The 26,464-nt window shown below is 58.2% G+C and overlaps 2 protein-coding genes and 1 long non-coding RNA gene across 27 annotated transcripts in view; 1 reads left to right on the top strand and 2 right to left on the bottom strand.

Moving 5' to 3' along the window:
- Window positions 1-12,856, bottom strand: part of CACNA1G (calcium voltage-gated channel subunit alpha1 G) — a 67,001-nt gene extending 54,145 nt beyond the window's left edge. For 6 of the 22 annotated variants that reach the window (XM_055100955.2, XM_055100962.2, XM_055100961.2 and 3 more), the window contains exons 1-7: window positions 11,850-12,848; window positions 4,573-4,685; window positions 4,267-4,400; window positions 3,762-3,859; window positions 1,512-1,671; window positions 695-995; window positions 436-528 (exon numbers count right to left, since the gene is read on the bottom strand). In XM_055100955.2, coding sequence (XP_054956930.1) covers window positions 436-528; window positions 695-995; window positions 1,512-1,671; window positions 3,762-3,859; window positions 4,267-4,400; window positions 4,573-4,685; window positions 11,850-12,090 — 1,140 coding nt within the window. In that variant the 5' untranslated portion in view covers window positions 12,091-12,848. Of the gene's footprint in view, window positions 1-435; window positions 529-694; window positions 996-1,511; window positions 1,672-3,761; window positions 3,860-4,266; window positions 4,401-4,572; window positions 4,686-11,849 lie in introns of all 22 variants that reach the window. The other 16 variants (XM_055100966.2, XM_055100965.2, XM_055100967.2 and 13 more) reach the window with 3 other exon arrangements.
- LOC130540915 (uncharacterized) lies at window positions 10,972-17,349 on the top strand. Its single transcript, XR_010110687.1, has 2 exons — window positions 10,972-11,620; window positions 16,082-17,349. It is a non-coding gene; the product is annotated as an uncharacterized LOC130540915 (long non-coding RNA).
- A 354-nt stretch (window positions 17,350-17,703) lies between these two features.
- Window positions 17,704-26,464, bottom strand: SPATA20 (spermatogenesis associated 20). 4 transcript variants are annotated; one of them, XM_003817441.4, is made up of 17 exons: window positions 26,293-26,464; window positions 25,796-25,843; window positions 25,110-25,280; window positions 24,945-25,009; window positions 24,599-24,753; window positions 24,377-24,520; window positions 24,076-24,277; window positions 23,448-23,578; window positions 23,251-23,355; window positions 22,955-23,029; window positions 22,648-22,857; window positions 22,375-22,567; window positions 21,886-22,054; window positions 21,385-21,596; window positions 19,090-19,289; window positions 18,244-18,324; window positions 17,704-18,064 (listed from the first exon to the last, which is right to left on the bottom strand). In XM_003817441.4, exons 1-17 carry the CDS (start codon window positions 26,367-26,369, stop codon window positions 17,894-17,896), a joined length of 2,409 nt encoding a protein of 802 aa, XP_003817489.1. In that variant the 5' UTR covers window positions 26,370-26,464; the 3' UTR covers window positions 17,704-17,893. The 4 variants fall into 4 exon arrangements, with proteins under 4 accessions (XP_003817489.1, XP_003817488.1, XP_008968903.1 ...); XM_003817440.3 differs by having other exon boundaries at window positions 25,796-25,898; window positions 26,293-26,309; XM_008970655.4 differs by lacking the exon at window positions 26,293-26,464 and adding an exon at window positions 25,402-25,520 and having other exon boundaries at window positions 25,796-25,898.

The raw sequence follows: 26,464 nt of genomic DNA, 5'->3' as shown, positions 1-26,464 counted from the left end.
CTTAAAAAAGCACTGGATTCATTCAAAGGGATGAATTGAATGATATGTGAGTTATGTCTCAATAAAGCTATTAAAAAAAATCAAAACCAGAATCACCCTTTCCCATTTCCAAACGCCCTCTGGGAGAGGTGGTATCATCTCAGGTTGAGAACCATTCATTTTACCCATGAAGAAACAGAGGCCCAGAGCAGTGCTGGAGGCCTCATGGAGAATGACTTGCCCAAGGTCCCAATAGCAGTTAAGTCCCGCCTTGACCTTGGATTTCCTCCTGACTCTGCATCTGGTGTCCCTCCTACTATATGATGGATGCCCTCTCTACAGGACTTGTCCTGAGAGCTAAAAACTTCAGACAGAGCAAACTATCCCCTCTCTGGACTGCCCCCACAGGTGTCCCCAGGATCGCCCATCCCCACGGGGATCTGAGGAGTCACTCACGATGATGAGGAGGATGAAGTAGATGAAATTGTAGAAGGAATGAGCATCCATCACAAAGTACATGATGTCGACCCAGCCCTCCAGCGTGATGACCTAGGGGGTGCAGAGGGGCAGGCTGACTATGGGCCCACCAAATCCTCCTTCAGTCTCCTCCAGAGGCCTTGACCCCCACCCCAACCCTGAGAGCGACCACTCCGATCCTGGGCTGTGTCCTGGGGCTGGTGTTCTGGGGAAGCTCCCGGGGCCCAGGCTGCCCCACCTGGAAGATGGCGATCCAGGCATAGCCAATGTTGTCAAAGTTGATGGCGCCCTTGAAGGGGTTGTGCTCCCCCGCTGAGCAGTTGGTGTAGTACTGGTTCCAGTTGACACAGGTGGTGTTGCTGGAGCTGTTGTAGGCCTCATAGTCCAGACCGCAAGGTGGGCCACCGCCCCCCTCCCCGCGCAGCGTGGGCACGCTTCTGCAGGACCGCATGCCGTTCTCGCGTGGCTGGGAGCAGATGAAGGGGCTCTCATCCTCGTTCTCTGTCTGGTAATAGCGCTCCAGGTCCACGCTCAGGGGGCTGCAGGATGGGAAGGGGAACAGGGGTGAGACTGGGGAGTGGGCTCTCCAGGGAGAGGGCCCAGGAAGGGAGAGATGGCACGAGTGCTCGAGGCATATAGGGTGAGCAGGGCAGAACCAAGAATGGGGAAGGGACTGGGCAGGGCAGGGATTTGTGGGCACCAGGAGCATGAGGCCTGAGTGGGGAAACTCCAGACTCAGGATGTTGGAAGGTCACATCCTGGAATAGTGATTTTCAAATTTCACTGCAAGTTAGGATCACTGGAGGGGTTGAAAAAATCCTTACATCCAAGCTGAGCCCCAGAGCAATGAAATCAGAATCTCTGGAGGTGGCACCCAGGCATCAGCACTTTTTAAAACTCCCCAGGTGGTTCCAATGGGTAGCCAAGTTTGAGAACCAGATATGTCTCAGATGTTAGAACAGATATGTCAGTAGCAACCGGAAGTGAGGAACTTGGGGGGGTGCCCAGCCCCATAACCACTCCCAGGTCCTCCCTGGACCCTGTCCACCGCTCACAGGCTGAAATTCTCAGGTAGGAAGCATCGGTTCCGAAGCAGCCCTGCCCACAGCTGGACGCCGACGATGCCGAAGATGAAGAAGACGAAGAAGCAGAGCAGCAGGACGTTGCCCAGCATGGGCAGCGTATCCAGCAGCAACGTGACAAGGATGCGCATGCCTGTGGGGGCAGAAGCCACGCTGGGGACACCAGGCTGGCCGGGCTAGGCTGACTGCCACGGCCCGGCAGCACTCCCGGAGGGGCCCCACCAGGGACTCTGAGGCTGAGACGGCCCGGCTCAAGCTGGAGGGGAGACCAACAGACACCTCTGACTCCCCAGATAGCCTCTGCAGCCCCTTGCCCTGACCCACTTCCCCTTGTGGCTTGCCCACGGTAATCTGCACAGTACCACCAACAGTGAGCTGGGGAAACTGTGGCCCCTCCTAACTCTCCCAACATCATCACATGTGGATAATATCACTCCCAATTCACAGATGAGAAGTCTGAGGCTTGGAGAAATGACTTGACTCACCCAGTATCACACAGCTGCTAAGTGTAGGTGCCGGAACTCGAACCCAGGCTTTGGCTTCCGAATCCCTCTCCAACACACACCCACACCCGCACACATTCACACGCACACTCCCTACCTACTTCCTTCTCTCAACAGGCACAGTCACTTGACCTTTCTAAGTTATCACCACCAGAGTCATTAGGGAAACTGAGGCAGCGAACTCCAGGAGGAATGACAGCAGGCAGGAATCTCATTTTGAGAGCCAGCTCCTAGGCAGGGGCCAAGATGCCCTGTGCTTCACTATGGCTCTGAGCCCTGCTTCCCTGAAACTATTCCCTGCTTGGTCCAGATCCCCAAATCAGGACCTGAAGAGATACAATACTGTCTTCTCAGAAGTCCATCAATTTACAACCCCCTCCATAGGGAAAGCCACTGAAACCCCCTCCTCAAAAGCCCTGTTAGGGTTACTTCCCTCTCTCCGTACTCCAGGTCTAGAACCCAACCGGCCCAAATGGTCTGAACCAGCCCCCAGTCCACCAAGCCCTCGTCAAGCAGACAGATCTCTAATGGCTGGCTTCACCCCCAAAGTGCCATCTATGGCCCCCTGGCCCCTCCAGGGCAAAAGCTGCTAAGCAGCAGCTAATTAACCCTCTTGGTGACTGCAGCGCCCAGCCTCGCCCCTGCCAGCCCAGTTTTCTCACTCAGTCTCCCTCCCCCTCCTCCTACCCCATCCCCCTTCAGCTTCTCTGTGCTCCAACTGAGATCAATTCCTCAGGGTTTGCATTAAGGGAATTACACCGGTGGTTAGACAGAGGCCTATAAATCTGCCAGCAATCACCTGGGGCGGGAGAGGAGGCGAGGCATGCCCCTCTTCTGGAGCTCCTGTTAACACCAACACACCCCGAGCCCCAGAGGACACATTCAACAGCTCTGCCCTCCCAGGGGCAGCAGCAACATCACACACACACACACACACACACACACACACACACACACACACACACAGAGCGCAGGGGGCTGCTGCTACATCAGGTACACAAACAGGCACTGAGCCCCAGAAACATGCATTCCTCGCCAACCACCCCACTCCTAGGACCACAGCAGGGACCATCTGCAGCTTGTGTAGGTTGGGGAGTTGCAAAGGGGGCCTGAGCAAAGGGAGGGGGCAGTATGTAGGGGGAACTAGAGCTGCCAAAGCCTCGCTGGCTCCAGAAACCAATGCAGTTTAATTTAGATAATGGGCCTGGCAGTCACTGCAATGGGTTGGAAGGGGGCGGGAAGGAGGAAGGGGACAGAGGCGGAGGGTGAGACATGGAGTGGCCTTGTCTTGAGAGAAGTCACGTTCAGCGTGGCCAGCGTGTCTCACCAGCAAGAACCAGATTGCACGAGAGGCTGTTCTGGCTAGAAAAGGCCATTAGCACTTTGCGTCCACTCCTTGCCTGTCAGCCTCTCCAGTCCCCACACCCCTATCCTCCCGGGGGGAGTGGTCATCTAGCTGAAGGGAGAGGGTCATCTGAGATGTTTCTGAGACTCTGACCTAAAGCCAGGCTAAAATGAGGTGGGGTTTTCCCAGGTAACTCCCATAGTGCCACATTCAGGAGTTCCATTTTGTTCCAGCAACCCCAGCTCCCCACTGAGCCCTTCTCTGACGGGGCCTGTGAGGGGTCAGGTGAGGACACAGTAGTAGAGGTGGGGTCTGAGAGTTCCACATTTCCTCCTGGGGCTCTCTTCAGGGGCTGAGGGCTGAGGGGTCACTCACTGGGCACCCGGTTAATGGCCCTGAGCGGTCGCAGCACACGGACTGTCCTGACAGCTGAGAAGCTGACGTTCTGCAGGTCCAGCGAGTACTCCAGCATCCTGCAGGGAGGGGCCCAAAGGGAGGCCCTTTGAGTCTGAGGCCACAGTGGGGTCAAAAGAGGTCAATGAGGAATCCTGCTTTAGGGGCAGCAGGATGACCTCTGACCCCTTCTTCTCCTTCACCAAGGGACCCTGAAGATCCGGCTCTCTGTCTGGGGGGCAAGGCTACCCCGAGACAAGGACAGATTGCCCATCAGAGAAGGGGGCAGAATTAGGAAGAGGGCCTTGGAATTTAGAATATAGGCTACAGTGCTAGAGGCAGGGCAGCCTCAGACCCTCAGGAGATAGCCAGGGAGAAAGTGGTGCTGTAACTGGGCTGGAGCTGAGAGGTCACAGGCCCAGAACCCTGGCCCTGGGGAAGGGACCGATCTGATCCATTGCTCTCCCACCCCAGCCCAGGCCCTCACCCTGCGATGACGATGAAAAAGTCAAGCCGGTTCCAAGTGTCTCCCAGGTAACACTTTTTCCCAAAGATGCCCAAGGCCACCATCTTCACCACCATCTCCACGGCAAAGAAGGCAAAGATGAAGTCATCAAAGGCCTGATGTGGGGACAAGAGGTGGCTGAAACTGAGACGTGGGTGAGGGAATACCCTCTAGTCCCACCCTAGCCCCCACCAGTTGGGTCAGGGCCTCTTGCAGAGGAGTAGAGGGTATTAAGATTAAGAGGGGCCAACCCCCAACACACACACACACACACACACACACACTCACCTGCAGGATCCGGCAGCGCTGGGAGTCACAGGCGATGTCCTCGCACGGCCGGAACATGCCCAGGGTCACGCAGTTGAGAAGGATGACCAACATGCTGATGCGCTCAAACCAGGTACTGGCAGTCAAGGAAACAGCTGGCCAAGGCTGGAGCTGAGGCCGGCCCCCCGACCCCACCCTAACACCTCCTCCTCGTTTACCTCCTGGCTCCATCTGAGGCTAAGCAGGTGTGGTGCCAGGGCCCTGACATACACGCAGACCAGCCCCCAGCCCCAGACTCCCCATCAGAGAAGGGGAGTCCCACCTTGGTCATCTCACCTCTCTGGACCCAGCTTCCTCATCTGTAAAGGAAGACAAGCCACAAATACCCTGACTATTTGCACAAGCCATTTGGGGAATAAATCGATCATGCCTGTGGAAATGCCAGACACCATGAGTTTGCTGCAGAATCTGAATCCTATTCTCCCTACCTCACAGGGTAGATGTGAGAAGCAAATGAGATACTGTATGTGAATGTGTTATACAAACCTAAAGTCGGATTATGCCTGCCTTACAGTTTACCAAGCACTTTCACACAATGCCACAGTTGATGCTCACAACAGCCCTGTGAAATATCTGGGGTAGATCATTTTCTTCCCCAGAACTCGAGGAAGTTGAGGCCCAGAAATGCCGAAGTCATGTGCTGAAGGTCACCCGAGAAGCCAGGATGAGACGGTGGTTTCCAAGCTCCTGATCTATGATAGTTTCCTCTGCACACCATAGCTGCTCAGGCAGGCAGAACTGCCTGTCATGACCGCCCTGGCACTAGGTGGAAGGCAGACGTCCACAGCTGCAGTCCCCCCTGCTACAGCACCAGAGCCCGGGGCTCCCTCTTCCACCACCAGCCTCCCAACCTCTCAACACCCTCAAATGACCACTAGGCATATCCACACATTTAAATATTGAGGACCCATTATGTGTCAGGCACCACGCTGGGCATAGCTCCCAAGCCGTGCAGAGTGGACAATGTCTACCCCCTCCCCCAAGAGGCCATTGCCGCCATCACACCTGCTTGTGGCTTCCAGCCCAGACCAGCCAAAACAGCAAGCGGGAGAGAGGGGTTCTTTCTAAACCCTGGGTCTTTCCATACAGTGGATTCTATGGAGTGACTCATTTCCAGCCCATCAGCAGGAGAATGTACAAAACGGCCTCCGGACCTTAGAAGGTTCCAGGCACTGGACTCACAGTTAAATGACCAAGTATCCTATTTTCTTTAAGGAAAATATGAGAAGGGTGGGGAAGAGTAAAGAGGCTAGAAAAGATCAGAGAGCAGGAGACTGGGGAAAGGAGACCAGAGACCCCCTGGGGAATGGGGATGGGGGAGGTATTGTGGCAGCTCCTGGCATGACCCACCAAGCCAGACTCTGTAGGGCCCAGAGCAGGTGGAATCTTGCTTCTGGAATGAGAAGGCTTTGGCCAGGCATGAAGAGGCCAGCAGGAATGTTCAGGAACCTATGCACCTTCCTCCCAGCTGGTCCCAGCCATAGCCCATCTCTGTTCTGACTCCCAAGCCACATGCCCTCCCCCATAGCCCATGAATCCCTCAAACCCCTGACAGCCCTCCCCTTTCTCTTCTCCACCACCCAGGCCCTTCTCCCCTAGACTCACATGCCTGCTCGCCACCTGTCCGTGGTACCCCGAGAGTCCTAATGCACTGCAGTTTCCCTAACCCCCACCCCCTCACAAGAATAAGAGGGTTTAAAAAAAAAGTTCTAGGTTTTTGGGGGTAGGCAGATGACAGGGAGGAAATAAAAAGTGCTCTGTTTCCATGGAATTGTTTTTCTGAGTAGAGCCGGAGTGCAGTGGATCTCTCCCCAGAATGGGGGTCAGCCAGGGGTCACCCTGGAAAAAGGGGGACAGGAAGGGAGCCATCATTTGGAAAGGGAAAGACACAGTTACCCTCAAGAACTGGTCTGCTTTCCCCATGCAGGTCCCCTCCTCTCCTCTGCAGGGAAAGGGGGGTCTGGAAAGAGCCCCTGTGAGTGAATGTCTCTGTGTGGAGGCAGTAGATCTCTGAGGAAGAGGGGCTCCCAGGACATCTGCTTGGACCCCTCTAATGGCAGAGTTCCACCATGTTAGTAATCTGTGCACTTGTCGACCTCCCCTGCTGAGCTGGGGCTCCTGACAGGCAGGGGCATTCTGATACGTCTTTAGATCCCCTACGGAGCTTGCTGCAGTGCCTGGCACGGAGCAGATGATCAATACCTGGGAAGACTGAATGAATGAATGAACGAATCAACCAATCAATAAGTCTCCCTGCCTAGAAGCCAGATGTGTGTCCCCATTCAGGTCTTCCTGCCTTGTTTCCCTTGACAGAGGTGAACTGCTTATAACTGGGGGAAGGTACAGAAGTGAACTCACAGAGGAGTTGCCCTTCTTTCTGTCCCCACCTTACCCAGGCTCAGACTGGAGGCCTCTTACAGGCAAAGCCTGCCCCCAAATAACCTCATGCACAGCTCTTGATCATGTCAGCCCCTTCTTAAGGGTCCCTTGGCAATTCAGCCTACTTCCAAGTAACATCCTGCCCACCCTGTACAGCTCTCCTTCCACAACAGGTAAGCATAAACGGACAGGGAAGAGACCAAGGCACACGACAATTTGGGACACTCTGAATAGAGGAATAATTAATGGGGGGGTCTTTCACCCTTCTCAGAGTAGGGCTTGTTTCCTTGGGAACATGGCAGTATGTCACTGTGTGATGTTCTTCTGTTGCCATAACGACAGGAGGATGTGTCACCAGGTGGTGTGGATTTGTTGTCATGGTAATTAAAAAGACCCCTCTCACATGATCTCCCCTGACTGAGGCTGTTGTCTTGTCCTTATGCAGGGGACGAGAATCAGGGAGACCCACAGGTTATCAGGTTGGGGGAAAACCATGTGACAGATCCCCATGGTAACCAAGGGAACGGGGGACACTGGTTGCCATAGTGACTATGAGAGACCTGTGCAGTCACATGTCTACTGTTGCTATGGTGACTGTCCGGGCTGGAGTGGATCCCAAAGAGGGGGTAGGAGAGGGGAGGATCTTTCTTCTCCCCACAACCCACCATCAAAAGCAGAGAAAAAGGAAACGGCAGAGAGAGGAACCCCACTTCCATCCCTCCTCCTTTCCTCCCTCCTGGGAGAGAGAACTACAGCATGTTATCTCCACAAATGAGTCCTCTGTGTGGGGCTTTATCTAGATAGAGCCCTTGCTTAGCCTGGCAGCCGCAAGGGTGAGGAAAGTAGGGAGAGGAGGGGGGTGGCTGGGACACCTCTAGGGGCACAGGGGCTCTGGGCATGAGCTGAGAAGGCAAGCAGGCCCTCCAGCTGCCCCATTCTCACCTAGGAGCCTGGAAATGTGAGACTAAGGAACGTTGAGGAGAAAATGGGCCTGGACCCAGGAGTCCTGGCCTTCTAGTAAATAAGGAGGTAGGGGGATAGGTCCTTGCCTCACCCATCCCACAGAGAGGCTCCTGGTGTCTATCGGATTCGGCAACCCCTAGGGTAACAGGAGATGTAGGGGCTCCGCCCTGCTCCAAAGCTCAAAGGGGGATTCCCCCAGCAGAACCCCCCCCCCCACAAGCCTATTTCCCTGTGGTTCCCCCCTCACCATGCTTCAGTGCGTGGGTGTAGGGGGAGAGAGGCTTCCAGCTGAATTGAAAACTGAAGCTCACAGAAAGGCAGCCGGCTCCACCCAGAGACAGAGACATGAGACACAGAGACACAAGAGAGACGGCCCGCTGGAATCTTTGGAAGGGGAAATAGGCCAGAAATCTGATTCAAACGTCTGTGACTCTGTGTGTGTGTGTGCGCGTGTGTGTGTGCGCGCGTGCGCATGTCTGCGTGTGAGCAGTTGTGTCTGTCGCCATCCTGGCTGAGGCAGGCAGGGCGGGGTGAGTGCTGGGCGGGAGCAGGCGAGGGTGAGGGGGGGCTGTGTGGTGGGGGTAATCCCAGGAATGGCTCCAACTGGCACTACGGGTGATGGGGAGTCCCCCAGCAGAGCGGTGGAGCAGAGCCGGTAGGAAGGAGTGTGTGTGTGACCCAGAAGGAAAGTGGGCCTGGGGCAGAAAGCATGCCAAGGGGTGATCTGGCCCCCCCTCAATCCCATTCAATTCTCCAGCCCCAGCCCTTCTCCCCAGAATCTCCTCTGGTGAGCTTAGGGTTTGGAAATTAAATTGGAGGAGGGAATTGATGAAGAGACAGGAAGAACACTCCCCCCACCATTTCCTCTGAGGACAGAAATGGAGAATTCTCCCTAGGTAAGTAAGAGAAATAGGCAGACTTGGGGCATTGGGACAGTGTGGCAAGGAAGGCTCCAGAAACTCCTGTGCCCCCACCCCTCTAGAGGGACACACTCAGACACACAGAGTGACGCACAGTCACTCACTCACACTCACTTCTGGAAGCCATTAGGGCTCCTGCCGTTCAGGCCTCCCCCCCCTCCTCCCCCCACTCCTGGCAGGCTCCCCTCTCCCCCTCTGGCCCCCCTCCCACTCCCCCTCTCTCGGCATCCCAAATGCCAGCCTGTGATTTCCAAATGAGAAAAAGCTGTGCTGGGCTCTGAGCTTGGAGAAACTCCTACACAAACTTCCAGATGTGACACAACAGCCAGAGAGGGAATGCGGAGGAACTCCTCCCCGAGAGGGGAGCGCGCTCCCTCACACTTGCAGGAACACATATTGGAAAGGCCAGCATGCTCCCCTCTGATCTGAGGCAGGGGTGACTGTCTGCCAGTACCCCTGCTCTCCACACCAAAGCTTGCACTTCTGAGCCTTTTGCTGTCCTCCCTTGCAACACACACACACACACACACACACACACACACACACACTTCCTACCTGGGTCTAGATCTCCTCTCTAGGAAACCTGGTCCCTTAAAAAGGAGAGGCCAAGAAGCAGAATGTACCAAGAAAAGCCTAACTAGCTTCAGTTAGTTGGGGGTGGAGGGGAGTGTCCTTATGTCCCTCCGGCTCAGAGGCGTAGAGGGACCCTCCTGAAGCCTGTGGGGAGTCACAGATACCACAAAGAGAAAGAGGGAGGCCCTGGAGGCAGTTCAGAGCCCCTCTGGCAGCAAAAATACAGGTGTCTCTTGGTACTTGGGTAGGATGGCAGTGGTGAGGGGCACAGCTTAGGCAGTCCCCTGCCAAAAAATTGTTCTCAACCCATCCTCAGCCAACCCAGGCTTCTCCAGACCTAGTAATGCTGATGCCACACACCCAACTACCACTCCCCTGGGGGAAGCTGCTCCCCAACTCCCAAGGTGAGTGCTGTCCTCCCACCTCTCCTCCCCCATGCCAGGCCTCAACACTTGCCCCCGTCCAGACCACTCAGTGAAGGAGTCTGCCTCCAGACCCTCCACTAGCACCTGGAGATAGGGCAGGCGAGAAGAGATGTTAGCCTAGAGGTCTGTTTTCAGGGAGAGGGGAGAGAAGAGCTCTCTCTACCTCCCCTGGGACCCTTGAGAAGGAGGACATAGAGGTTGATGCTTTTTCCCATTCGTGGAAGGGGCAAATGATTAGGGGCAGAGAGGAGAGTTGCTCGGAACCCATCCTTTCCAGCCATATCAGTTCTCCATCTCCATCCCTGCCTGGGAGAAAGGGGCCTGGGGCTGGGGGCTCAAACCTCAAGATTGTGCCTATTCAGCAAGAACACAGACCTCTGAGGCCTGCACCTCTCTTTCTGCATCTCAGAGAGAAAGGAAGAAGGGGCAGTGGATGAGGAGAGGATGTGATGAGGGGAGCTTCCTAAAGACCCACAAGGTGTAGAGGATGGGGGTGGGGGGGCCACAAGCTCATCCCTGCTTTGCGCACTAGAGGCAGCAGAGCTGCAGAGAGTGAGGGCGGCACCAACCTTCCACCCCCCCTTCCCCAGAGCAGAGTCCCTGCTAGGCTCACAGGGGCTACAAGGGAGACCTGGGGTCTCCCACCCTGGGTCTATAAGAACCTCTGAGCTGGAAGGAAGGAGCCCAGAGAAGCTGTCCAGACCTGAGATGGCAGCAACACCTCCCCTCCACCTTTCCTTCCCCCGGTGGCAGGACCCACCAGGGAGCTTGGGGCCAGGCGTCTGTCAAGTGGCGCTTTGAGCTAGGGTCTGACTGGGCTGGGGTCTCCCCTACCACTCCAGCCTGGGCAGACAGGGAGCAGTGCTAAATCCATCTCCCTGGAATGTGGGGCTTGCATTCCCCAAACCTATCTGCAGAGTCTACACTGGGGTGGTGGACCCGAGTCCTCCTTAGTGAACACACTGACAGTATTACTGTCCCCTCAAGACTTTCGCGGGCCTGCAGTCCCCCATACCTGGTCTGCAGGAGCACTCTTTATTTGTGAAAGGGGAGGAGTAACCTGGACCAGCTTAACCCCATCCCCCACTTGCTAAAAAAGCTCTTGACACAGTCTTTCCCTCCACAAGAAAAATCCAGCATAAAACTCCCCAACCCAATCTTAAGCACCCTGCATCGAATGGAGATCGGGTAGGAGGCACCCGCGGCACTGGGCTCTAGCGGAAAGGGGCTCCACTCCCAGCTCCGGGGGCAGACAGCTCCCCTCCACCACATCTTGTTCTCATTCTGCGCCCCTGACATCAGCCGCCGCCGGAATCTCCTTGTTGTGCCTCCAACCCGCGAGGTGGGGGGTGAGGTGGGCCAGGACCTGGTCCCCGCCCCCCAACATCTCCCTCTGGGTCAGTAAAAACCTCAGCCTCAAGGACCAGGTTGGGGGATCAGACCCTAGAATCCGCCGCAAACTTTGGGGCGGGGGAAGGAGGGAAACCCAGGAGATTGCGGTCCCCCCTCCTCCGTCCCCGCAGCTTCCTCCCCACCGCCCCCACCCACCCCCCACCAAACTCGGAAACCAAACCCAGCTCGCTAACCGGCGCGGGCAGAGTACAGCTCCCAGGCTCCCGAAGCTTCCCACATCTGGAGGATGACGACCCTCCCCTGACCACATCTGGAGGGCGTCCAGCTGCGAGCCAGCGGGGCACAGCTCTCTTCTCCTGGCCTGGATCCCCACCCCCCCAACCCAGGAGGACTGAGGTGTGTGTACGCAGGTGGGGTAAGCCCGGGTTACCGACGAGACCTGCTCGCGTCTCCGCTCCCACTCTGGTGCCCCCTCCCCTCCCTGGCAGCTCCCCCCCCTCATCCGCCTACCCTCCGGGCTCACTTCGACTCACCTGGAGGTGGGTCTTCTTCCCCCCCGACCCCCGGCGGTGCGGCCCGTCCCCCTTCTGACCCCGCGCCTGGCCGTCGTGCCCCGAAGGATATGGGTTACAGACCGTGCGGAGACACCAGCTCCGCGGGCGGCTGTCCTGGCTCAAGTAGAAGAAAACCACCGGGGCCAGCGCCGGGTACGGCAGCCCCTCCGCCTCGGAGTCCGCGCTGCCTGGGTCCTTTTCTGCTGACCCCGGCCCCGTCCGGCCCCCGGCCCCCGACAGGTCGTTGAGCCGCATGAAGCTCCGGGGCTGTCCCGACTCCTCGGCGCCCGCTCCATCCTCCTCCTCGTCCATCCTCTGGCCAGCCGGGGCCCCGGGCGGTCCGGAGAGGGGCAAGCGGCGCCCCTCCGAGGAGGTGTCCTCACGCAACCCGGGGGCCCCGGCGGGGGCACATCTGGTGGGCTCTAGGGCGCAAGCTGAGCCCCCGGGAGGGCCAGTTCAGCCCAGCTCCCCCTGCCCGCAGGGGCATGCTGCCCGCGGGGCGCCGGGGCGCAGGGAAACCCCGCCCGGCGCGAGTCCCGCTCCCCCTGCGCCCCTGGGGCTCCCCGGGCCAGCCGGCCGGCTCCCCCTCACTTTGTTCCGGCTTCTTCGCTTCGCGCCCAGGCTCCGGTTGCCGGATTCGGCGCTACCTTCAGCGAAGCCGCCCCGAGAGGGCGAGCGAAAAGGGGGGCAGCGGCGGAGGGCGGGGGTCCGGGGAGGGGCACCCCCTCTTCCCGCGGCGCAGCTGGAGCCGGATCTAAGGGGTCAGCATCGTCCCGGCTCCGCGCCAGGCGGCGGGGGAGGGGAGGAGGGATCTCTTTAGGGGTGGGCTTGGAGGGGGTGGGGGCGGCTCCTTCCCCCGCCCCGCCGCGGGCTCACTGTCCGGGAGGGGCGGGGAGACAGTGGGGGGCAGTCCCGGGCGGGAGTGGAGGCGGAGATGCCGCCGCCGCAGCCGCCGCGGTGGCTGCCGCTGCCGTAGCTGTCGCCGGCGCCACTGCCTCCTCCTCCGGCCGAGACGCGGAGCGAGCGAGCGAAAGCGGCGGCGAGGAGCCCGGCGCACACCACAGCTGGATCCCTCACTTCAACTTCAAGCCTCGGCCCCGCCCCCAGACAGCCCCGCAGCCAATCGCCGGACGCCGCCGGCCCCGAGCGGCGCGCCCATTGGCCGTCCGCCGTGGCAGTGCGGGCGGGAGCGCAGGGAGAGAACCACAGCTGGAATCCGATTCCCACCCCAAAACCCAGGACCGCCCCTCTCCCCTCCCCTTGCCCCTGGGTCCGCTCCCGAAGGCTGGAGCCAATCAGACTGCTGCCCAGACCGAACCCACTTTCCTATTGGCCATTGGGGTCTTTGGGACTCCCTTGGAGGGACCCCGAAGAATCAGAGTATTCGGCGCGGGGTCCTGGCGCAGGGCCGCAGGCCCCAGGCATCCTTTGTCTACGACCCCTGATTTGGGCAGCAGCCGGAGGACGGAGCTCAGCTCTGGGCGGGCCTGGGGAAGAAAGGAGACAGGCGGCACGGGGGTGAGGGTTGTGACCAGGGGGTCCCAGAGCGAAATCCCAGGTCTCCACCTGGTTAATCTCCCACCCTGGAGTTGAGCTTGGCTGCGGGACTGGGGAAGGGAAGGAGCGGAGCTGGATGTCCTGGGGGTGGGGCTTCAGGCTGGAGGGGCCCAGTCTTGGAGAAACGGGCGGAGCTCGAGAAAGGCTAGGGTAGGCATGGTCTGGGCGTGGCCTCCACAAATCTCTTGGGCTTATTGGTCATACTCCCGAGTCAATTCTGAGACTTCGACCCTGACCTCGTAACCCTAACCCGCTGGACCTGACCTCACGTTGACGCTCCTGGGCTTCATCCCTTTGCCCCTAGGGACCTTTTGAAGGGCGTGGACTCCACGCAGGGGCTCCGTGCTTGAACACATGGCCCCAGGCAGGTCGCGCTGGACCGCAGAGCCCGGATCCCCAGGAGGGGCTGCGGAGCAGAGCGAGGACCCCTAAGAAGGAACCTGTGGGGGTCTCGAGTGTGTGGGAGGGGGCGGAAGCACAGAGCTGGGCTTTATCGACTCGACCTTCAAAGTCCCCACCACCGCCACCCCCCAACTTCGTGCCTCAGTTTCTCTTAAGTCCCTATGTGGCTTAGGGAAAGAGTGTCCGCGGAACTGGAACTTCGCGGGTCTGCCGCCTTCACTCACTCACCTTAACCCTACCGGCAGCGGGCCCTCGTGGGTTTGTGCTTTCCATGCGTGCACACGCACGCGCAGACCCCGGCCCTTGCCCCGCCTACCTCCCCGAGTTCTGGGGCTCAGTCGGCTCTAGCTCTCTCCTGCCGCCGGCGCCACTCCAGAAAGCTGTGGGTACCCGGGAGCGGAGCGCCGCGGGTGTGCTGGGCGCCGGTGGAGGGGGGAACAGCGAGGATTAGACGCCGGGAAGCACTTCCCCAACATCTGCGAGAGGTAGACACGGCGGAACCTAGTGGGTCAGTCAGTTCCCTCTCCGGAGATTTTGGGGCGCTTGCGCCACTGCGGAGAGGCGGAGGGATGGGTCGGATGACCTCCATCACCACCCCTCACTTTGCTGAGGCCATCACCCCTGGGCGTTGTTCACTTTCCTAAGGCTGCGCCACCCACGTAGCCCCCGCGCACCTCCCGCCACCGCAGAGGGTTGGGGTCGTCTCAGTTCCCGCCCCGGCCGATGGGGGGAGGGGATGGGGGAAGTGGCAGAGTGGCTGCTGCGCCGTCGTCTCCCTGGTTGCCCTTTCGCCGAATCCATGCACCGAGTTGTGTAAATGAGGCCGGGCGGGCTCATTTGCATTTCATGCTAATGAGCAGATCCCCTAAGTGCCTTTTTTTCCTGGCGGGAGTCTCTGCTCTCATTCTGAGTATGCGGCGCCTGAGTCTTGAACCCTGTGCCGTCTTCTGGGAAAGGGGGGCTATTTATGGTTGCTCCGCGCGTCTGACACCTTCTTCCCTCCCGAGAGGCCGCAGTCTGCCGGGTCGGCCTGCCCTTCCCGCCAGGATAGAGGCCCCGGGGCTGGCGCGAGAAGTAGGGACGCCCAACACCCCTTCTTTGCAGAGGGGAAAATGAGGACAGAGAGGCTGGCCCAGCCCAATGATCAGGTCCCCTGGTGGTCAGCAGGCCCCACACCCTTATCCATCATCCCGGCCACCCCTGGGCTCTGGACTGAACTCTGTTCTAGAACATGCCCGAAAGGAGGGCAGGCACAAACGCACCATCTAGATAAATTGAGATCCACATGCACTTCCCTGGGTTCAGGACCTAGGGGAGACCGGCCACGCAAGACAGGATCTGATCCCTGTACTCGGCATGTTGGGGCTGATGGCCAGTCGGAGATGCTTACCCTTAGCCTGAGTGCCAGAGAGGAGGCAGAGGCAGAACCCACAGGGAAGGCAAAGAAGACCTGAAACCATCTTTATTTAACTCCAGCCCTCCAAGCCTCAGTTCTGACATCACCTCCTCAGAGTGGCCTTCTTTCCAGCAAGTATTTCAATGCCACTTAAGTGCCAAGGTGCTTAGGATACAGCACCGAGCCAGACACAAGTCTGGAACTTCACAGCACTTAGCCCAGGCTGGGATTATATGTTTGTGTTTGCAGTAATGAAATGATCATCTCCCTATCTAGGCTCTGTGTTCCCAGAGGGGCTATGTTCATTTTGCTCACTAGGGCCTTGTCTAGTGTCGGGCACAAAGTTGTTAGGTGAATGAATGACCTCGGGCAGGGAAAGGGAAACAAAGGGACAAGAAATTCCTTTCTTTGGGCCTCAGTTTCTCAACAAAGACACTAAGCCTAACTAAGAGCTTTTCTGGGTTTGAGGAAGAACCCCCCCATATATACCCTGCTCAGCCAGCCCCCTCCAGCCCTGCCTTTACCCCTCCCTCACAGCCCATCTGGCTCCCTGCGGAGCTAAGATAATCTTCCCATCTGTGATACCCTTTGCTCAGGGATGATACAACCATTATCCCATTTAGTCACCTTAACAGCCCTGAGAGCTGGGTGGATGGCCCCCCACCTTTCAGATAAGGAAGGGGGGTGCTCAGAATGATGAAGTTACTTAAGTGACTGCCCAGACGGTATGGCCCTGTCTCCAGTGACCCTGGCCCACAGGTGTTCCGCTGGTAGAACCGGGTGCACACTCAAGAGGGACCAGCAAAGGGGAAGGGATGCTGCAGGAACTCCTATAATCCTGCTTCTGAGTGAGATTTATGTGGGACCCTGCCCCCTTTAGAAATTCGAGCACTCCTGGGAGAACTAACCCTTTAAGGAGGTAACTCCTTCTTCCCAACCCATTTACAGAATCCCATCATCGCGTGCACATCTCATCCCAGGAGGGAGAGAGGAGCTGCCGAGTAGAAAGCAGACTGGCTGCAGGGACAGAAGACACCAAGGGCACCCTCCCCCACAGCTGCGCCTGGACCTCCTGCGAGAAGAGGAAGCCTTAGGGGTCTTTATTGTACCCTCAAGACCCCAGAGAGAAACAGAAGTGCTGAGGGGTCGCAGGCAGGTCTCTTACCCTCTCTGGGCCTCGAATATTTATCCCTAGGAGGCTGAAGGTAACTGCCTCGCAACTCATTCATGAGGGTCAATGGGACGACAGTGGCAAGAGGGGTTGGCACACTGCCCAGACTGTTCCAAAGCCAGGGCTGGGGCTGCCAAAAAGGCCACCTGTGCTTCACCATGTTCCATCCTCCCTCTCTTCCACCTCCCCAGGCTGGGCTCCACTTGTCCAGCTCTCTGACTTCCTGGCAAGGTTGAGTGGGCTCCAGCTAGGAAGGGGCCAGCTGACCTTGTTGGCCGGAGCACTAATCCCCTCCAGATGGGCTGGTGGCTTGCACTGAGGGCCTGGCTGCCCAGACAGAGCTGACTCTGGTCCCAGTGACCATGTGTGGCTATGTGTGACCGTGTGAAGGGAGCAATTCCATCCAGTCTCCCGGTTCCTTCCTGCTTCACTCCTCCCCACTGCTGACATCCCCCACAAGCAGTGGCCCCATGAAGGCCTTCTTGTCTCTAGTAGCCTCTTTTGGCTCTCTGTGTTGCTTAGCTGGGGGGCTGAGGATGCCTGGCACAGCCGATTCCCAAACGCCTCAGAGGGACAGCTCCTCCCCCTGCTTCCCCTACCCCCTGTCAGCCCCATCACTCTGCACCTGCCCTTCCCAAAGCATGTGTCCCAGTCCCCATCCCTCAACCCAAGGAAGCTAGACCCAAGGAAGATGTATGTGTCAAGGACAGGACTCAGGAGCATTTCCCAACATTTAGGGGAAAGGATGAGGTCACAGGAAGGCTTTCTCTGCAGCAAGAAGGACTCAGATAGATTTGGGGAAGGACTTCCAACCCAACAGATGTTCCAAACGAAAGAGAACTCTTTCTTTGGACCAGCTTGTATGAAAGCAGACGAATGGACAACATGACCTCCTGCAAGGAGGCCTTGCTTCCATCCTTTCGAGGCTGGGGCTAGATGGATACCCCAAAAGAAATGTCTTAGTCGTGACAATAGCAGCTCCCACAATGCACCAGGGCATATGCAAAGTCACCATTCTGTGAAATATAAAAGCTCATATAAAGCATCTCTGCCCCCTTTCCAGCTCAACACAAGGAGACAATGGGGAGGGGAGGGCAGGTTCCCTTCTTAACCTCTTTCTGAGGGCAAGGATTATGCTTTCTCCCTCCTGGGCCAGTCCACACCCCCATGCCCACCCCTGGGCATCTTTACTTGGTTTTAGTCCCCTGACCTCAGTTCAGGGGACTAAATTCATTCAGGCTACAATGACCATGGAAGGGAAAGGGGCAGTCTGCTGACCCCTGGAAGATGAAGGAGAAATGGGAGAAGGCAGAGGGGTCAGGTGGGGGCTGCCAGAGGAAGCGGCCCTGAGCTGCTGGTTCCCAGTCCCTCCCTCATAAGCAAAGCTGAGGCCCTCAGGTTACCACGGGACACTGTTAAGTTTATTCTAGGGTGAGTGGGTGCCCAAGGGGGGCAGTGAGTATGGCCGAGGTCACCTGGTGGCAGGGTGCTCAGGGATGGCCACAGGTTCTATAGGGCCCTGCAGGGCCTGAGTCTCTAGTCAGTTGGGATGCTTCACCTTCTGCCCCACCCCAAGGGGGTTGGGGCAGTCATGGATGTAGTAGTTTTCGTAATTCGCAGGGATCAGTGATGGGCATTGAGCAGGCTTGATTCTCACACACATATGCAGTGGCCTGGTCTTCCAACCGTCGGAGGGTACTCAGGAAAGGCAGCTGGCGGGACAGGAAGCTCGAGGGGTCCCCATCAGCCAGAATCAGCACCTAGGGCAGCAGCAGAGCAGGGAGAGTCACCTGCCAGGGTGGGGTCACCTGCCCATTAGAAAGGCCCACTGGGAAGTTCCCTCTTCCCAACATTCTGAGGGGAAGGAGATGTTGAGGAGCTGAGGATGGGAGGGGGCAGCTCTGGGGAGGTGGCAGGTTGGGCTCACAGGGATGGGTACCTTGTTAGGAATGTAGACAGAGTGGACGCACTGCACCAGGGCCTTGGTGTCCTTGGCCTGACGGTCTCCACAGATCACGATCTGACCGGAATAGAAAGGTCACTCCGGTGTGTCAGGGGAGGGAGGGCTGAGCCCTAGACCACCAGGGCTTCCCCATCCTCCCTCCGCCCCACCCTATATCTCTAAGAAGGAACAGGGACTCATCTCAGCTGCCAGGATGAGTTAATGCTTGGCAAGTGGGAACACACACACACACTCACACATGAGAATACCGAAGTGGAAATGTCATACATATACACAATGGTACAGATACAAACACGGGGAGACACACACCCAGAAGACCCAGAGCACACAGAGACCCATCCAGACAGACACCGAGTAGTCACACACACACACACACACACACACACAGTAGATGCCCACACAGAGGCAGATACCACACACACAAACACCAGACACACACGCATGCAGGCAGACACAGAGGCAAACCTGCAGATGGGGCATCCACATGCAGACAGACAAACACTCACACCAGCATCCCCCTCAAAGGTAGGTGCACAGACACACACCTCCAGGGTCACACACACCCGGAAGTACACACACACCAGTAACACAGTACGGACAGAAGCAATTACACTGACACCAAGACGTACAGAGAAACACTTCATCAGCCACCACGGACTCATATTAACTTCTGCCTCCCTGTCTGACAGGCCACGTGCCTGCACACACACAGACCTGAGCTCTGGGGACAGCCCAGGAACCCCACCCCCTGTTCCCATCTGCCATCGCAGCCCCAACTTCCCTCCCACCCGAGGTCCCAACCCAGATGCCCTCACCCCCCACCTGCTTGAGGGTCTGCTGCTGGGCTGAGAGGGCGCGGACCATCTCGGGCAACGCCACCGGGACACGGCGCATGCGCTCGGAAAAGGCGGTCAATAAGCACACACACTTGTCCATCCAGTCCTTGTGGCCCGTGAAGCCATGCAGCCGGAGCAGGTTGTGGGCTGACACGGAATTGGCGCTGGGCTCTGCTCCATCCTGGTCTACAGCACACAGGGAGGCAGGGGGTGGGGGTAAGGGCGGGTCACTGAGTCCCAGGACCCTGCCCAGGACTGTATCCAGGGCCACTTGGGGGATGGGACAGAGAAAAAGCCCTGCCCATCCTGCCCCTTCCCCGCTCTGGGTGTGGATGCCACTCCAGCTGTTATCAGTACTTTGCTGTCTTTTTTATGGCACCCTTCACTCTACCTGTCCTAGCCTCAACTGTTGGTCTCCAGGCTCCCTCCTCGCTGCTGATGCCTCTGTCCAGCCACCCAGCTGCTCAAGCTAGAGCGGCATCATCCTGTCCCCTTCCTCTCCCTCTCCCTCCGCTTCTAATCCATCTGTGAGTCTTGCCAGGGCTGCAGCCAGAAAAGATCCAAATCTCACCATGTCTCCCCATCTCATACTTCCACATCCTCTGAGCCTTCACCAATGCCTGCCTGGACTGAACACGAGTAATGGCCTCCTAACTGGTCGCCTGTTTCCCCCACCCCCACTTCTCTCCATCAGTGGTCAGAGTGACCTCCTTAAAACCATACCAGAGCAGATCACAATCCACTTAAAACCTCCTTGCCAGCCGGGCATGGTGGCTCACACCTGTAGTCCCAGCACCTGGGAAGCCGAGGCGGGAGGATCACCTGAGCCCAGGAGTTTGAGACCAGCCTTCTTTTCTTAGGAAAAAAAAAAAGACGGCCTCCGTGCTCTGCCGGCCTCAGCATTCTCCTTGGTGCCCTCCTGGAACACGCGGGCCCTGCCTGTCCTCCAGGATACAGGCTGCCGGATACAGGCTGCCTGCTCCAGGCCTGTCATGCACTGCTCCCTATGCCTGAACTCTCTCCACAGCTTCTCCATGGCCACATGGCCCCTCTTTCCCTCCAGGCCTTGGTTAAATGACACCTGTCACAGGTGTCCTCTAATCTCTCCCTAGGCTGAGTTGGTCCTCCTCTGTGGTTCTCTCCCAAGGCCCTTTCATTCACTCAGTTAACATTTATTAAGCACTTACAATGTGCCAGAACCACACTAGACCCTGGGGATACAACAATGGCAGAAAGTCCTGATCTTTGAGGAGCTAAAATTTGAGTTTCGGGACAGAAACCTTTAACCACAGACAAGGCACATGGGTGATAGGGAGCAGGTACACATAGAGCATCCTACTTCTTCATGGCACTCACCACAATTTTAACTGCACATTTGTGCATGTGTTTTTGCATCATTACTGCATATTCGCTGTCTCCCCTACCATACTGTAAGCTTCATGAGGGCAGAGACCAAGTGAGCCTTGGTCAATATCTGAATCCATGGGTGTCAGTTACTGTGCTAAGCATGTTTACAGAACAGCTAAATTCATCTTTACATCAGCCCTGTAAGGTAGTACCAATGTTAGCTCCATTTTACTTATTAAGAAACAGGCCAGGCATGGTGGCTCTCGCCTGTAATCCCAGCACTTTGGGAGGCTGAGGTGGGCAGATCACTTGAGCCCAGTAGTTTCAGACCAGCCTGGGAAACATGGAGAAATCCCATCTCTACAAAAAATTAGCCAGGCATGGTGGTGCATGCCTATAGTCCTAGCTACTCAGGAGGCTGAGGTGGGAGAATCGATTCAGCCCCGGAGGCAGAGGTTGCTGTGAGCCAAGATCATGCCACTGCATTCCAGCCTGGGTGACAGTGAGACCCTGTCTCAAAAAAAAAAAAAAAAAAAAAAGAGAAAGAAAGAGAGAAAGAAAAGAAAGAAAGGAAGAAAGGAAAGAGAAAGAAAGAAAAAGAAAGAGAAAGGAAAGAAAAAGAAAAGAAAGAAAGGAACGAAACAAAACACGCTGAGTGTAGTGGTTCATGCCTGTAATCCCAGCACTTTGGGAGGCCGAGGTGGGAGGATCACTTGAGCCCAGGAGTTCAAGATCAGCCTGGGCAACATAGCAAGACTCTGTCTCTATTTAAAAAAAAGAAATTGAGACACAGAAATATTACAGCAGCCAAAAATCACACCATTAATAAGTAGCAGAGACACAAAGCCAGGAGGGCTCCTGCCCACACCAGCTCTTCACCCACGCTGCACTTACACCTCCCAGGACCCCAGACTAGCCCTGCACCCCCACTGACCGTCCTTCAGACGCAGGGGCAGGCCAGCCCCCAGCTCAGCCTCACTGCAGAAGTAGCCGCCACCCTGGGAGTCCCAAAAGAGCCTGTCCTGTGTGTCCTGCAGCCGCAGAGCCCACTCGAGCCACGCACTCTCCTGTGAGGCCTCATACAGGTCCAGCAGGCCCCGCACCACGAAGGCGTAGTCCTCCAGGAAGCCCCAGCAGGGTGGGTTGCTGGTGGACAGGCATTAGGGGAGGGGCTGGGGAGAGCCCCAGGAGAGAGGGCCTTTCCCAGAGGAGGCCCTTTCACCCATTTGTTCACTTAACCCTCCAGATGAACCCTCTTGGGCAGGTGCCATCAGCCCACTTCCCAGATGAGTAAATGGGCCCAGGGAGGCTACAAACTCACAGCAAGCACCTGGCAGAGCCAGGACTGGAGTCCACATGGAGGGGAGAAGTAGGGCAGAGGTAGGCTGGGGACACGTGGGGGAGACGAGCCCTCCCGGTCTACCCAGCCCCCAACCTGTGCTCCACAGTCCCCCCAGGGCCGGTGTAGCAGGTCCGCATCAGGCGGCCACTGGCCACATCAAACATGTGCCGCTTCAGGAACTTGGCACCATTGGTGGCATAGTTGATCAGCCTGTCTTGGCCCAGGACAGCCCCAGTCACAGCATAGCCTGACACCATCAAGCCTGGAGCCAGGAGAGACAAGTAGTGGTAAGAAGCTGGCCAGGACCCTCCAGGCATGTCCACCCTATCACCTTAGGCCCCAACACCTCCCTGGAGCCATGGGTGATCCCTAAGATCTTGGGCTCCAAAGCCAGACATGGCGGGGTTCCCAGCCCTTGCGCGTGACCTTGGGCGGGTTACTCAAGCTCCTTAAGCCTCTTTTGTCAACTGAGAATAATAACGCTAATCAAGGGAGAGTGAGCATTTAGCAGGTGCCGGAAAGACAGGGGCTTTGTGAAGGGGGATCCTCCAGACAGGCTCGGTCTCAGGTGTGCTGCCCCACCATTCCAGGCAGCCAGCATCTTGCTGTCCAGGTGCGGCTTGGGCCGATGCTTCCGGGCCTGGAAGAGCTTCTCCAGCCCTGTATTGAGCAAGGTCCGCACGGCCTCCACATCCAAGCCAAAGCGGGCAGCAGTCAGCTCCAGCGAGTACCGGACGGTCAGCACATTCTGGCCCTGCAGCTCCCCCTTGGGGTCCTGAGGAGAATGGCCTTTGTCTGCGAGCTCACACGCCTGGCAGGCACCAGGGCCCGTCAGGTGACCCCAGAAGTCCTCACCTGACTGGGGCTGATGTTACCAGCCTCTGTGAGGCCGTAGTGCTTCATGAGGAGCTGGCCTGAGGTCAGCGGCTCAGTGGCACCCAACACAGGCTCCGGGAGGAGCTGCTGAACCTCTTTGACCGTCCACACATAGTAGGCGCCCTCTTTGGGCCGCAGGCCCCGCTCTGGGGGCGAGTCTGCATCCTCTGCGCTATAGAAGCCTCCGGACTGTGGGGAGGGGAGAGTTGGCTGGCCCCGGCCCACAGGGCAGTGGAAGCCCCAACCCCTCCCACAGCCAGGCCTGCCTGCCACCATGGACACACACCCGGTGGCTCAGGCTCCGAGCCACATACTGCAGGATGCCTTTGGCCACATCAGAGTAGAATTCATCACCAGAGAGCTAAGAAGGGGAAGAAAGGAGACTGTGAACAGAGGTCACTGGGGAGGCCCAGGTGGAAGGTGGCAACATTCTCTGAGGCAGGTGGGGGAGGGAAGCCTGGGTAGTGGGTACATGGGAGGGAACAGGGGATTCAGATTAAGAGAAGCCACAGTCACCAGGAAGGCCTTGGGAGGGGCAGCCAGAGTGAGATGCCTGTTCTCTGGGCTGGGGTCAGGGGTCACCTGGAAGGCCTGCGAATAGGCCACAGCGAGCTGTGCCTGGTCATAGAGCATCTTCTCAAAGTGAGGGACGTGCCACTGGCGGTCTGTGGAGTAGCGGTGAAAGCCCTGTGCGGATACAAAGCTGGAGGCCAGTCCCAGCTTCTGCCCCACCCCACAGCCCCCTGCTGCCCCTCCAGGGAACACCCAGTGCCCGTCACCTGCCCCACATGGTCCCGGATGCCCCCGTTAGCCATCATTTTCAGGGTATGCAAGGCCATCTGCTGGGCCCGAGAGCCATCCTGAGTCAGTCGATGGCTGAGCCAGTAGGAGAACAGGAAGCTCAGGATCACTATGGGGGCACCAAGAACATGCAGGTGAGAGAATGGGAAAGTGGGGACAGAGATCGGGGTGGTCAGGAGGCCTTGGGCCAGGCAGAGGCTGGGAGTTCACTCAACAGGCAGTCTCTGGACAGGCTGTGAGGTCAAGAGTCAACCCACAGGACAGAAGGTAATAGCCTAAGCCAGAGGTCAGAATATCATTGGTTCACAGAGGACCAGTAAGTTACTTGTCCCCCTAGAGCCCAGAATGTCATTAGCCAAGTCAGGGTCACTGGGTCACTGACCAAGTCAGGGGACAGAAGGTCATCATCTAGGTTAAGGTGAGAGGGTCACTGCTGACACCAGCAGTCGGGTCTTCACCGATAGCTACCGACAGGCTAGGGGCAAGGAGGTCACTGCCAGTCAGGAGGACAGGAAGCTATGGGTGAGGCCAGGAGCCAGTAGGTCCCTGACCAGCATAGGAATCAGAAGGCCAAAGCCTGGGCTAAGGCGGGCGTGGGGCACTGACCCGGCGTGGGAAACTTGGGGGCCTCAGCGAAGCCACCGTATTCCTCATCATAGCCCTCGTCCAGCTGCTGGAAGCAGCGATTGTTCACGGTGGCGGCAGAGGGCGGCAGCTGGCGGTCACCCACGCTGATCTCTGATCGGGCCAGCAGGGCAGTGGTGACACGCTGGCTATTTTCTAGCAGGGTGTTCTTGTTCTGTTTCCACTGCGGGAGGTGGGAGCACACCTGGAAGTCAGCTAGGGGGAGGGGCTCTTGTTTCCTAGTCCCCCACCCTGGTCCCCCAACTCCCGGAGGCACACCCACCTGTTCTCGTATTCTCAGCAACACTGTGCGGAAGCCGACTCGGGTCAAGCCATCCTCAGGAGGGAAATAGGTGCCCCCGACAAAGGGCTGGAGGTTGGGAGTCAGCCACACATTCATGGGCCAGCCCCCGCCGCTGCTGGTGGCCTGGCGGAGAGAGGGCGAGGGTGAGGGGAGCTGCTCTGAGCCCATGTGGCGCATACACTCCCGAGGAGGGCTGCTCACCTGCACGAACATCATGTACACCTTGTCCACGTCAGGCCGCTCCTCACGGTCTACCTTCACACTCACAAAGTCCTCACTGAGCAGGCGGCCGATCTCCTCATTCTGGAAGGACTCCTCTTCCATCATGTGGCACCAGTGGCAGGTGGAGTACCCGACTGAACAGGGCCATGGGGAGAGGTCAGGGGGCCAGCAACGGGTCAGAGGGAGGCTGGCCAAGTGGCCCTGGCTACATGGAAGACGTCCTGGCCTCTAGTCTCCTGGAAGACCCGCCAGGCCGAGAGGACCCTCCCCCATCCACTGCCGCTCCCTGCCCACACCCCCACATCAGGGAAGGTGGGAGCATTACCTGAGAGGAAAATCGGCTTGTTTTCCTTCCTGGCCTTGTCGAAGGCTTCCTGTCCCCAGGGGTACCTAGACCCAGCAGGGTGGGGCATCACTCAGTAGCCCAGGGGGTCTGGGAGGGGCCCAGGACCCCAGCGATTCCAGGCAGGGCCCCAGGAGAGGTGCTCACCAGTCCACAGGATTGTAGGCATGTTGTAGGAGGTATGGTGACTTCTCGTGGATCAGGCGGTTGGGGACCCTCTGGGGTGTAGATGAAGGATGGCTTCCCTTCCCTCCAGCAGGCATGGGCACTGAACTACTGACTGTCGCACTTCGGTCCTTGTCCCGGGAGGAGCTACCCCTGGCGAGGACTGGTGCGTCAGGCAAGCCAGCGGCCTCCACCCACCTTCTCCCAGGCCCCCCAGCGCCTGCTCCATTTCCGTCAGCACCCCAGTAGGACCCCTGCTCCCAGCCCAACCCACCTTTCTGAACCATGGGGGAGACTGTGGCCTTTGCGCTCCCCCTTATGTTTTTTGGGGGGTGAGGAGAGGTGGCTCATTGGGGGCTCCTTGCCGGGTTAGTCTCCCCCAACCTCCTGGGCCTGGCGGTGGGAAGGACGGCTGTGAGGTCAGGGCGGGTCACAATGGGCAGAATGATTCTTGGGGCTCCATTCTTACCCCTCCCCAGGCCCCTCCCCCGGCCCTTCCTGGAGCAGCTGCTTGGAGGCATCTCTCTGGCAGGCCTGGGTGTGGCCCCACTGGAAGGCAGCCTACTGCTGGTGGCTGGACAGGCCAAGATCAGTAGGGTCTGGGACTGGACCAGGTGAGGGACAAACAGAGGAAACCAGACATGGGGACTCCCTCACTCAACGCCCACCTGCTGGGACTCCTGTGGGGCCAGGTCCTGGGCCAGACTCCAGGACACCTAGGGAATCAGAGACCTCAGGGAGTTCAGCCTGGAAGTGGGACTGCAGGCAGACCTAAATAACGAAAGGTCCATGCAGCAATAAAGGACTGTGACAGGGCACAGGGTACTATTGGAGAAAGACCCTTGACCCAGCATCCAGCACTGGGGTGCAAGGAAGGCTTCCTGGAAGCAGTGTCAGAACAGTCCCTGAGGAGCTGGCACTGCACTGGAAGGAAGGGGAGAGGAGGGAAGGGATGAGGACGGGAGGGGAGGGGAGGAGGGCCTTACAGCCAGGGCCAGGTCTCAGGAGCAGACCGGAGGTGGGGTGGGGGAAGGGCCAGGCATGCAGGGGTGGGCCAGGCATGCAGGGGTGGTCCAGACTGGCACTGGGGACCGGTGTCCGGAAGACCCTCCACTGGGCCCGCAGGCAGGCGCAGGGAGTGCCCTAGGGGCCCGCTCGCCCGTACCTGCGGCTCGCGGCGAGGCCTGCACCGGCGCGGGGCAGCAGAAGGACGCGGCCCAACCAGGCCCGCGCGCCCAGCATGGCTGCTCGGGGCCGTGGGCCCGGCCGCTGAGGACAGGAAGGGAAGGCAGGAGGCTGCGAGGGGCGGGCCGGGCACCTACGGAGCCGCGGGCGGG

This window comes from Pan paniscus, chromosome 19 (genome assembly GCF_029289425.2).
Source record: "Pan paniscus chromosome 19, NHGRI_mPanPan1-v2.0_pri, whole genome shotgun sequence".
Taxonomy (NCBI): Eukaryota; Metazoa; Chordata; class Mammalia; order Primates; family Hominidae; genus Pan; species Pan paniscus.
Note: the sequence above shows the minus strand (reverse complement) of the source record. Positions and strands in the feature narration are given on the sequence as shown.